Genomic DNA, 12,252 nt, shown 5'->3' on the forward strand with positions numbered 1-12,252 from the left:
GCTTTTTTAAACATGCTTTTCTTTCCTTTTTATAAAACTGGATCATCCCGTTTTACACTTTGCTTTTTTTTTAAGATTTTATTTTATTATTATTTTTCAAGATTTAGTTAATTTATTTGGAGAGATTGACCACAAGCTGGGGCAGGGGGAGGGAGACTGAGAGGGAGGAAGAATCGTTAGCGGATTCCCCGCTGAGTGAGGAGCCTTATGCAGGACTCAATCTCATGACCCTGACATCATGACCTGAGCCAAAACCAAGAGTCCCGATGCTCAACCGACTGAGCCACCCAGGCATCCCTTTAAGATTTTATTTTTCGGTAATCTCTATACCCAGTGCGGGCCTCAAGCTCACAATCTGGAGATCAAGAGTCGCATGCTCTACCGACTGAGCCAGCCAAGCACTCCATATTTTGCTTTTTTTTAATGGCTTTAGCGTTCTCCATAATGTGCTTAACCAACCCTCTACTGGTGGACTTTGGGTTGCTTCTGTGTCTTATAGGACCAACAGTGCAGTAACAGACATTTTTTCATTTCGTAATATTTTTTACACCTGGGAGCTTATGCCCTTCCTTGAGTCCTGAGCAGGGTTTTGAATGCATTTCACAGCAGGAATTAACTTAAGCCATCATATTTAAAATCAGTTTTTGAAAATGATTGTATTTGAAGGGTACTAGGATATTTTGGCATTTAAAGGAATACCACTGTGAATTTCTTAAATGAATAATTATTTCCCCAGTGTATCTTTTGAGTAAACTGGTTTTTTCCTTCTTCGGGCTCGTTTGAAGCAGGGCACGTCTATCATTTGGCTGATGCCCGCAGCCATATTTGCTCTGCTCTCAGTGGCCACAGGACACACTGAGAAGCAAAGCCTGTGCCTTTGTCACCATCACCCGTGACTGAGCCCTCAACTCCACTAGAAACCCTCGTGTGATTACCTAATGCTCAAGAGGCTGCAGGATGTAGGGTCACGAGCATGAACTTCCAAGCCAGACAGCTTGAGCTGAATCTCAGCTCCATCGTGTACATGGGATGTGATTTGGGCTGATGACGTAAGTGAGCTTCCCATGCTTTGTTTCTTCTCTGTAAAATGAGGGTAATAATAGTACGTCTCTCCTATAGTTGTGTGAGGGTTAAGAGTTAAGAATGAATTGTTATATATATGATACTTGGAAGGGTTCCATACTGTTGTCATCATGACCTCAGTGTTGCATCATGTCTGTCTCAGACTGGACATGAAGAATTTTGACTGTGGTTCCCTTGCATCATCATTTTGACCCAAAAATACACCAAAACTTCCCTGGGTTAAGAAACACCCAGGTGGCCCTGTCAGTTAAACGTCTGACTCTTGAACTCAGCCCAGGTCTTGATCTTAGGATCGTGAGTTCAAGCCCCATGCTGGGCTCCATGCTGGGTGTGGAGCCTAATTAAAAAAATAAAAAGAAAAAGGTAAAGAAAAAAAGAAACACCTGGGCAGTAATAAATGTTGGGAAGGATGTGGAAAACCTAGAACCCTCATACCCTACTTGTGGGAATGTAAAATGGTGCCGTCAGTTTGGAAAACCACCTGCCAGTTCCTCAAGAGGTTAAACGTAACGTTACCATATGACCCAGCAGTCTTACTCTAGGTATATACCCCAGAGAAATGAAAATGGATGTCTACACAAAAACTTGGCAGGAATGTCCATGGCACCATTACTAGTAATAGCCCAAAAGTAGAACCAAATGTCCATTAGCTGATGAATGGATAAATGTATATCCATACAATGGAGTACTACTCTGCTATAAAAAGTGTGCTAAGTCCGAGAATCCAGACACAATATACCACATATGATATGATTTCATTTATATGAAATGTCCAGAAGAGACAAATCAGAGAGTTAGAAAATTAGATTAGTGGTTGCTTAGGGTGTAGGGTCATGAGGAGGTGGGAATGGGGAGTGACTGCTTATGGGTATGGGGCTTTTTCTTGGGATTAAGAAAATATTCTAAAATTAGATTGTGTTAATGGTTGCACAGCTCTGTGAATATACTAAGAACCACTGGCCTGTAGACTTAAGATGGTAAATAATCTGGGATGTGAATAAAGCTATTTAAAAGAGAAAAGAACAGGGGCACCTGGGTGGCTCAGTCGGTTAAGTGTCTGCCTCTGGCTCAGGTCATGATCCCAGGGTCTTGGGATCGACCCCTCGTCGGGCTCCCTGCTCAGTGTGGACCCTGCTTCTCCTTCTCCCTCTCCCTCTGCCCCTCCTCCCTGCTTGTGCTCTCTCTCACTCTCTCTCAAATAAATAAGTAAAATCTTTTAAAAAAGAAAGAAAGAACAGAACAATCAAGTCCTGGCTTCAGGCATGGGTTCCGGAGGCTCCACCGACTTTCTGAGAGCAAGTCATCAGTCTAGGGGCCTGGAGTCCATTTTTAACGAGCGCACCAGACGAGGCATCATTAAGAAAGTTTTAGAAATCTGTGAGAGAGAATGTGATTTTCACTTTACTTTGTAAACTGATGTAGGTCGGGATCAATACGCTTTTAGCTTCTGGTTTTCATCATGCTCTGGGGGCTGAGGGAGGATGGCATGCCCATAATGGTGCTCCTCACCGTGAGCGGTGCTCATTCTTCCAGAAGTCTTGCCGCTGCACGCCTCTGAGGTGCAGCCCCTGGAGAGCCTCAGACTCAACTCCCCAGCTCCGGTCTCTGCAGCCACTGTCCCCTCTTCCCATGCACGGGCGGGGCCTGCAGAAAGGGCTTCCAGCACCACACCCAGAAACTATGAAATTCCCATGGGCTTGCCCCTTTCTCTTTAAGACTTGCTTACCTTTAGTTTTCTTCTCGTGTTTCTTATTGCCATAGCAACCCTAATCAATCACCGGACTAAAAATAGCTCTTTCATTTTTCCAAAGCATGTCTGTAGTGAATTGAAAATCCAGCCCTGCCGTGCAGTTTTGCATCGGCTGCTCTCCTTTCCCGACACTGAACCCGGGAGTGCTTGGTCTGGAAATTATTCTTGCAGAAGCCCGGTACTTCACTTGTTTTTCCTGGCTTTCTTTTTCCTGGCTGCAGAGTCTCTCATCACTTCCCAGAGATACAAGTACACACGTTTCTGTGCTTCTCCTGCACATTCGGCTTTGGGTGCTAGAGATTTCACAGCTACCCGGTGGTGGCTGTGGCAGTCACTGGGGCTGGAAGGCAGATTAAAGATGCACAGATACTGGGTACAAAAGAAGCTGGTTGTAGCCAGAGCAGATGATAGCAGCCCTAGTGAGACTCTTGTGGCTCTGGAGGATCTAAGCTAGGAAATCAAAGAGGAGATGACAGGAGTGCTTTGCCTCGTTTCTCTGATTTCTCCATGACACGGCTACTATTTTTAGGGGGTTAGGGGCCAAACAAACCCTGCATGTAATAAAGTGAATTTCTATTACGATTCTCCTGGCCAAGCTGCTTTTCTAGGCAAGAAGAGAGAGAGAGAGAGATTTTTCATGAGAAAGAAGATTCCAGATCTCAAATGGGCCCAGGGGAGGAAGGAGAGTAGGGAGGGGCTGACGTGACTCATGAGGTCCCCTAGGCTCCAGGGGATTAGGACACATTATTGCCTCTCTCCCTGCCTCATCTTGCCGCTCTAGAGTCACTGCCCTAATCTTCCGCCTGTAAGCAGGGTCATCTCGGGGGACCTCTGGGGCTCCCAGATACTGTTTTTTTGATGCTGTTTCTCAACTTGTCTGAGCCTCGGTTTTTGTAAAAAGGCTGAGTGAACGAGCGGGCTTAAAGCCTTTTACATCCAGGAAAGAAGAGAGTCCCCAGGGATCCTGGTAGTGTTCCTGTTTCCCTGCCTGAAGTTGGCGGGGGGTCGAAGAAAGCAGGGAAGAGGTCAGGGGAGCAGGCCCCCTGCACAGAAGCAGGAGCAGCCAGGCCTTCAGGGAAAAGGAGGACAGGGAGAGGATGGAGCTGGACGATCCGACATGCCCTCTACCACACAGCGGGGCAGGCGGCAGAGTGAGGCTGGGAGAGCGCACACCTGCTCTGTGGCATGGCCACCGTCCACGTCTTGGGAAGGACCCGTCAGGTGTCCTCTTGTTGCCACCACTCCCACAAGTCCACAGCCTCCCCGTGTGACCGTGCGCCAGTGCCAGGCAGGATCTCTGCCCCCCCCCCCCCGCCTTTTCCTTCCCACAGAGCCTGTGGGATTCCGTGGGGAGGGGTGCAGTGGGCTGGGTACCTGTTACTCCAGACGCTGCCTGGCCCTTCGCTAGATCATTTCATCTTCACCCACAGTGATGTGGTTGGTACCATGTCCATTTTATGGGTGAGAAGACTAAGGCTCAGAGGCACTGAGGAATTTCCTCGGAGTCACACAGTTTGTGAGAAAAGCAGCTGGGGTTTGAACTGATGTCTGTTTCACTCCAAAACCTGTATGCTTTCTACTGTATTCTTGCTTCCTGTGGGCTAGGCGGGTCCTGCTCCATCCGGATGCCCACTCGTGGCAAGCTTAGTGCCCTCGGTTGCTGGCAGACATCACCCTGGGCCGTAAGCAGTGGTCATTGACAAAGCCGTTGACGTCAGAGTTGGAGCTGCTAAGATAGAAGAGCACAGATTCCCCCATTTTCGTGAGACCTATTCAGACTTCCATGGGAGTCTTTCTTTACGCAGATGAAAGCCAAACGGGTGATGTGAAAGGGAAGCAGTGGTTGGATTCTTTTTTTCTTTTTTAAAGATTTTATTTATTTATTCGACAGAGATAGAGACAGCCAGTGAGAGAGGGAACACAAGCAGGGGGAGTGGGACAGGAAGAAGCAGGCTCATAGCGGAAGAGCCTGATGTGGGACTCGATCCCAGAACGCCGGGATCACGCCCTGAGCCGAAGGCAGAGGCTTAACCGCTGTGCCACCCAGGCGCCCCTGGATTCTTGAGGTTAGATGTTGTTATTAGTTTTTCTATCACTGCGTAACAAATTTTCCGTAGACTTAGCAACTTCAGACACGATTGTATTATCTCAGTGTCTACTGGGCCCAAGTTAGCTAGGTCCTGGCTCAGTAGGCTGGGCTCCATTCTCATCTGAGGCTCAGGGTCCTCTTCCAGGCTACCTGGTTGGCGGGTTTCGGTTTGTTGCTGTTGTAGGACTAAAGTCCGATTTTCTAGTTGGTTGGCCTCCAAGGGTCTTTCTCAGCTTCTGGAAGCTTCCCTGGCTCTAGCCTCATCGCCGTCTCACCATGTGGGTGCTTACTTCTTCCAAGCAGCCAGAATCTCTGCTTCTTCAAAAAAGAAGTCTTATATAATGTAACATCATCTGATCACCTTGGTAATCTAATCAAAGGGGCCACTATCCCATTATTCTCCCAGGTCTTGCCCACACTTTAGGGGGAGGGATTGGGCAAGGTGTATCTCCCAAGGGCTGGGAGTCTTGGGGGGCCCACCTGAGAATTCTGTCTGCTGTGAGTGTTTTAGTCTTTCCTTCATGTCGTCATGGGCCAAATGGGACTTTAAGGGTTCAGTGCTCCCAAGTGACCATGCCATGGAGAGCATAGGAGTCTCCTGAACCCCTTGCCGCCTTCCAGGTTTAGCCAATGGGTGACATTCCTGATGTCTCCCTTCAGGAGAGACACGTTCCAGTTGGTTATGTCAAGGTTCCCCATTCTTTTTTCTGCTCCCACACTCCTGACAGGTCCTCCAGTGATACGGAATCCCCCTCCTTGATGGAAATGTGTCAGAATCTTTAGGAGATACCACATGTTTTGAGAAAGTCCAGGGTTGGAAGGTGGGGTGCTCCCTTTGAGATAGTTGGAGTGACCAGGTGAGATGGTGTATTCCTAGCTGGAGCAAAGCCCTTAGTCACAGAAAGCAGAGCTGAAACAGAAGCTTTAAGGCCTGAATGGCTGGGTGACTGTGGCAGTGACAACAGGGAGTGGGGAGGAATCCTCCTGAGGGAAATGTTGCAGCTTATCTTCTGTCTGGTGAGCCAGACACATAGTCAGCTAATCGTGAAGATAGGAAAGGAGATAAGTGTGTGACAATGGTAAAAACAGAATGCTACCTGCACACGTGAGATCATCATTCTGACTTGGGATTTGAGATGGTCTGTGGATAAGATTTAGGAAGGAGACTTCAGGCTGAGAGAACTGTGGGCAGAAAAAAAAAACATGGCAGTCAGACATGTTCCAGGGAATGGCGAGTGGTCTTCTGGGACTGACTACGGAAGGAATATAGGGCAGAGCCATTAAGAAAGTTAGGGACAGATAACAGAGGACTCTAGGTCTTACCTTTAAGGAGGGAAGCTGAGCCAGCAGGATTTGGGCATTCATTGGATGTGATGGGTGAGTGTAGTGTTTTGAATAGTGTCCCCTCAAAATTCATGTCCACTGGAACTTTAGAATGTGACCTTTTTGGAAATAGGGTCTTCAAAGATGTAATTAGTTACAGACCTTGAGACGCGAGATGAAATCGTAACTAGGTATAGGGTGGGCCTAAATCCAGTTACTGGTGTCATATAAAAAGAGGACACCTAGGGAAAAGAAGGTGATATGAAGACACAGGAAGAGCTTGGAGTGATGCAACCCTCCTGGGGAGCACCTGGGGCCACCAGAAGCTGGAAGAGGCAGGGACAGGTTCTCCCTGGACACTTCAGAGGGAGCACAACACTGTCAGCACCTTGATTTTAGACTTCTGTCCTCCAGGCCCGTGAGTGTTCAGCCGCACCGCTCATAGCAATTCGTTATGGCAGTCCTCAGAAGCTCGAACGGGGCAGGAGAACATTTGAGTTCAGTATGGACCTTTCGGTTTGGATGCCTGTAGGACCCTTGTTGGGGATGGCTGGTGGGCCACTGGAGATGTGAGAAGAGCAGGTGGGGTTAGAGATGTCAGCTAGAACATGGTTGCAGAAAAGTGAGGGGCAGGTGAGATCACCAGGGGAGAGGGTTCAGAGCAAGAAAATAGGGCAGAGGGCAGAACCTAGGGGACCCCTCCGTTGAAGGGGTAGAGGAAGGAAGGGAAGGTGGAGAAGGAACTGCTTTTCAGGAAGTCGGAGTTCTTGGCTTACACTGAACACTGCAGAGAGTTCCCTCAGGGTGTGGACAGGGAAGCGATGCTGGGTTGACAATTCTTTGGCACTCGGTCATCTCCATACCCTATTGCTCTGGTTGAGAAAAGCGGGAGGTGAAAAAGTACAGACAGCAAGCATGGGCTACTATTTATTTATTTATTTATGTATGTATGTATGTATGTATGTATGTATGTATGTATGTATGTATTTATTTATTTATTTATTTATTTATTTATTTATTTATTTAACAGTGAGAGAGAGAGCACAAGCAGGGGGAGCAGCAGGCCGAGGGAGAAGCAGACTCCCTGCTGAGCAAGGAGCCCGACACGGGGCTCGATCCCAGGACCCCGGGATCATGACCTGAGTCGAAGGCAGACACTTAACCTGCGGAGTCACCCAGGCATCCCACGGGCTACTCTTTTAATAGAGTTAGACTGTGGACACAAGGAGAAATGCGATTAATTGTAGATGAAGGAAGGAATATCACTGAAGGAAATTGATGCTTGTTTTTTAGGAATATGACACTTTTCATGATATTTTTTAGGCTGCAGGAAGGAAGCCAGGAGAAAATGCAAATAATTAATGAAACAGGTTTCCAGAGAAGAGACTTACAAATACATTAAGCTGTGCATCCGCTATGTGCCAGGCACCGTGCTGGGGTTGACCCCAGTGATCTCACTGATCTTCTCAACGCTCCTATAGAGTAGAGAAGCGTGGTCCCCGTTCTATTGCCAGGAAACTGGGGCTGGGAATGCAAAATAATTTGCTCAAGTCCATACCTCTCCGATTTGAGCCCTGGTCTGCTGCCCCCTGTGTCTCAGTTCTCGTAAAACAACGTCTTTCTTTGATTCACAAAGAATAAGAAGCAGCATAAAGAAATAAGCGGATCTGCAATGGAGGAGAGGGAAGTTCTGGGTGTTTCTATCACATGGTCTTACGAAACTATGAGTCAAAGTTACCCGCTGCAGGGGAGGAAGAAGGAAGCCCAGGGGGTCTCGAGAAGCAAAGGGATTTAGGGTAACCTCAGTTGTGAGGCACAATATGAAGCCAGCCAGGAAGAATGAGAAACCTCGCTTAATTGCTAAGGCTCTACTAGGATTAATGGGCCACCTGTGTAGGGTGAGCAGAACCTGATCTCAAGATGGACTTCTAGCCAGAAAGATTTTGGTGACAATTCTGAAAATGCTCCAGGCCAGAGGTACTCCTGATTTTAACTGAGACACCGCACTTCCAGGGCTTGGAGAACCAGCCATCCGATATCCCAAGGCGATTATCAGTCCCAAACCCCTGCCGCAGGAGAAGATCCTGACCAGCCTAGAGTTGACCTGTCCCATCCGGGTCCCCTCCCCCCGGCTGCCTGGCCAAACCAGGTGCACTGCCAGCCTCTGGCAGGTTACCATTCTGATATGAAAATAACCTAAGTCCTTGACTCAAAAAATAACAGCATCTGCTAATTTGCATAAGAGTTTTGCATTTCATATTTGGACTTAATACCCAAATTCTAACATTCATTTGTTTGACCTTAGTTAAGTGGTTTAGGGGTTCAAACGATAAAAACTCCTCGCGGAGTGTTCCACAGTGACGCACCCAGACCCAACTCCCCGCCCAGGACGGCTCTGTTCTCCTGCCATCTGGAGCTGTGCATGCACTGCATTGATTCTTTTATGAATTATGGGTTAAAAAGGACCAATCAGCTTGCCGGGAGGCTTGATATTTTTAAAAGGGTCTCGGCAGGTGCATCTCCCCAGCCTCTCACATCAAGAGCTCTGCTGTGGGGCTCTGAGCTGCTCCGGTCCCTCCAGAGTCTTGACTCGTGACAATGCGTGATGAGCAGCCCCTCCTTGGAACTCCCCGGGACAGCATGTGTGAGGGCAGCAGCTATGCAGTGAGAGTTTTGAGAGGAGACAGCAAAGAAGGTGTTAATAAATAATCGCGGAACTTCATTCTCCATAAAGACAATTACTGGGATTGATTGTTTCTGTTTCCTTAGTCACGGTTCAGCTTGCTTGTTTCACTTGGATTAAGACAGATGAATGCCGAATGCACACAGTCATGTGATGTCAGAATTATCAATGGCATGGCCAAGGCCTCTGCCTTCTTGTACACATGCTGCTATGGGTTCTGAGCTGCACTGAAGGGGGATCGTGGACTGAGGGGGGATGAAGCACATGGGGTGAGATACTGTAGATTTCTGAATTTTAGGTAGTGCACGCTGTTTTCTTCCCATGCGTGGGGTAGTGAGGTGGTTTTCCAATGAAAGCCTGCATCTACATCCCCGGGAAGGCTTGTTAAACACAGATGCCTGGGGTGGTGGGTGGGGGTGGTTAGTGGCGTCTGGGTGGCTCAGTTGGTTAAACGTAGGGGCCTGATTCTTGATTTCACCTCAGGTCATGATCTCAGGGTCCTGGAAGGGAGCCCCACATTGGGCTCTGAGCTCAGCAGGGAGTCTATTTGAGGATTCTTTGTCTCTGCCTCTCCTCTCTCTCTCTAATAAATAAATAAATCTTTAAACACACACACACACACACAGATACCTGAGCCCGTTCCCTAGAACTTCTGATTCAGTGAGTACAGGGCTGGGCCCAAGAATTTGCATTTCTAACCGGTTCTGGGATGCTGCTGCTGTGGCAGGTTTGGAGACCCCACTCTGAGAACCAGTGGGATAGTGATGAAGAGCATGGACGCTGGGCCCCAGGCCACCAGCCTTGTAATCCAGACACTACTGTTTACGAGCTGTGTGATCATGGGCTATTTACTTAACCTTTCTGTGTCTCTGTTTCCGCATCTTTAAAGCAGGGTGATAACAATAGTACCTACTTCACGGCATGTTTACGAGGAATAAATGAATGAGAACTCGAATGCACTCAGACCAGTGCCTGGTAATATAGAGTGCGTGCTCTATGTGTGTTGGATAAATAAATAAAGGAGCCAGACTCAGGATTGTGTGCAAATCAGCTAGCGTCTCATTTCTCTGACACCTGCAGCTCCCAGTGGAGTTGCTGGGTCATTTTACCCATTAGTCTTCAATCCCATCTCTTGTGGCCGGAAAGTTAATGCCCAGCTCAGTGCCAGCAGGAGGGAGTTACATCAACATCCATCAACACCCGCTTCTCAAGCCACCTTAACCCTTCAAATCTACTTAATGCACAGAATGTGAGACTGGGACAGTAGGGCAGTGTGCTTTTGGGGTTTCTCCCCCGCCCCCGCCCCGTGCTGCCAAAAAGAGGGGCTGCCCTTTATGTTGAGCTCAGCTGCAGCCCCATGCTGAGTGCTCTCACTTGTTGAACGCTTCCCTTGTGCCCGGCACTTACGGGTTTTACGCACATGATTTTATTTAACCCTCAAAACGTCACTCTAGGTGATAATTATTATCCCCGTTTTCATGCTGCCTGGGTTCAGAAAAGTTAAATGACTTGATCAAAGTCACAGAACTGTCAAGTGATAAAGTCAAAACTAAAAGCCAGGTGTGTCTGACGTCGATAATTTGTTATCTTAAAGTTCTCCTACTATATACCACCTCCCTAGCTTGCTATGAATATTTTTATAAAGGTTAAGGCCGAGTCCCCAGGTATCCAGCAGCGGTAGCTTCTCCTGCAAAGGTAAGCACCCCAGAATTGGAACTGCCTATTTCAGGGGTTTGCTTTTCTTTCTTTCTTTCTTTTTTTTTTTTTTTTAAAGATTTTATTTATTTATTTGACAGAGATAGAGACAGCCAGCGAGAGAGGGAACACAAGCAGGGGGAGTGGGAGAGGAAGAAGCAGGCTCATAGCAGAGGAGCCTGATGTGGGGCTCGATCCCATAACGCTGGGATCACGCCCTGAGCTGAAGGCAGACGCCCAACCGCTGTGCCACCCAGGCGCCCCAGGGGTTTGCTTTTCTAAAGCCTGTGGTAGGACTCTCAGAACATACTCCTTTCGGAAATGGACAACATGCCTTCCATTGCTTGGTCATTCACTCTGGCCTGACTTCTGGGTGCAAGCGTGCTCATGTTGCCAAAGTTGGCTTTCTCTGAATTTGGATATTGACCTAATATCTTAACATTACTGATCGGAAATAGCGCTCCCAACGTGATAGGAGAGCATCCAGAGGCTATATGGCAGATGTGAAGACAGGAAAAATGGTATGCTAATGAACTTTACTTTTTTCCCATAGTGTTCCTTTCTGCCGAAATTCTCCATTCATATAGAAACCAAGTATGAGGACAACAAAGGAAGCAACGACCGCGTGAGTAGCACCCCCCCCCCCCGCCCGTTCTGTACTGTGCCCTCACCCCCTGGGCTCTGAGAGTCTCGACAGTTTCCTGGCCCCATGGGTGCCAAGGGCCAGCAGGATCTGTGCTTGGGACCTCAGAGAAGCTCTGGCATAAGCTTTTTGAGGCCATGTCTGTGGGATTTCTCCCTGGAATTTCTTTGTTGTCCAGCCTTTCTTCCCATCTTTATGTCCTGTCCACCGGCCTCTGTGCAGAAATCTCGGTGACCTAGAATGATTGTCATTGGCGTTTGAGGGGGATGGTGGGGAATTTGAACTCCAGGATTTGCTTTCCAATCACTGGATTGAGCATACGTCTTCTCAGTGATTGTTAACATTTACTTAGAAAAATGAATACGGGGGCACCTGGGTGGCTCAGTCAGTTGATTGTCTGCCTTTGGCTCAAGTCGTGATCCCAGGGTCCTGGGATGGAGCTCCATGTTGGGCTCCCTGCTCAGCGGGGAGTCTGCTTCTCCCTCTGCCCTTCCCCCTGCTTGTGCTCTCTCTGTCTTTCTCAAATAAATAAAATCTAAAAAAAAAGAAAAAAAATGAACACTACCAAATATAGGTGTGCATACTATGCAGATTTTCTGGATATGGTTATGTTCACATATACACATTAACACGTACATATCCCACATTAAAATCAGTGTACCCCTCCTGTAAAATACCTTACAGGACAATCCGACTCTTTCTAGATTTCAGCCCTGTACTTTATTAGTATTCCTGAGAACCCATCTTTTGACCTGGCTTTCACCCCGCCTCTTTGTTGGGACAGTGTCACTTTGAGTTGCCTTCGTTTTGGGAGTGGGTGTTTTAATCTATCAAGAGCCTCACCTGAGATTGGTCTCTGGGTTCCACTGGGACCCAGTCAGGGAAGAGCCCGGATCTAGAAGCTATAGAGCTTCCCCTATTAATTTCTACTTCATTTATACGTTTTGCATTTGTGGAGAATGATGAAGATTGAGACTGTGTCAAAA

At 47.7% G+C, this 12,252-nt stretch overlaps 1 protein-coding gene across 1 annotated transcript in view; it reads left to right on the forward strand.

Annotated features, from left to right (window-relative positions):
* The window catches only part of PITPNC1 (phosphatidylinositol transfer protein cytoplasmic 1), a 252,604-nt gene that overhangs the window by 153,455 nt on the left and 86,897 nt on the right, over window positions 1-12,252 (forward strand). The window contains exon 7 of the mRNA XM_045813945.2: window positions 11,177-11,248. Within this exon, the coding sequence (XP_045669901.1) occupies window positions 11,177-11,248 (72 nt within the window). The remainder of the gene's footprint in view (window positions 1-11,176; window positions 11,249-12,252) is intronic.

Source organism: Ursus americanus, chromosome 23 (assembly GCF_024610735.1).
Source record: "Ursus americanus isolate L20-20 chromosome 23, mUrsAme1.1.p, whole genome shotgun sequence".
NCBI classification, from domain to species: Eukaryota; Metazoa; Chordata; class Mammalia; order Carnivora; family Ursidae; genus Ursus; species Ursus americanus.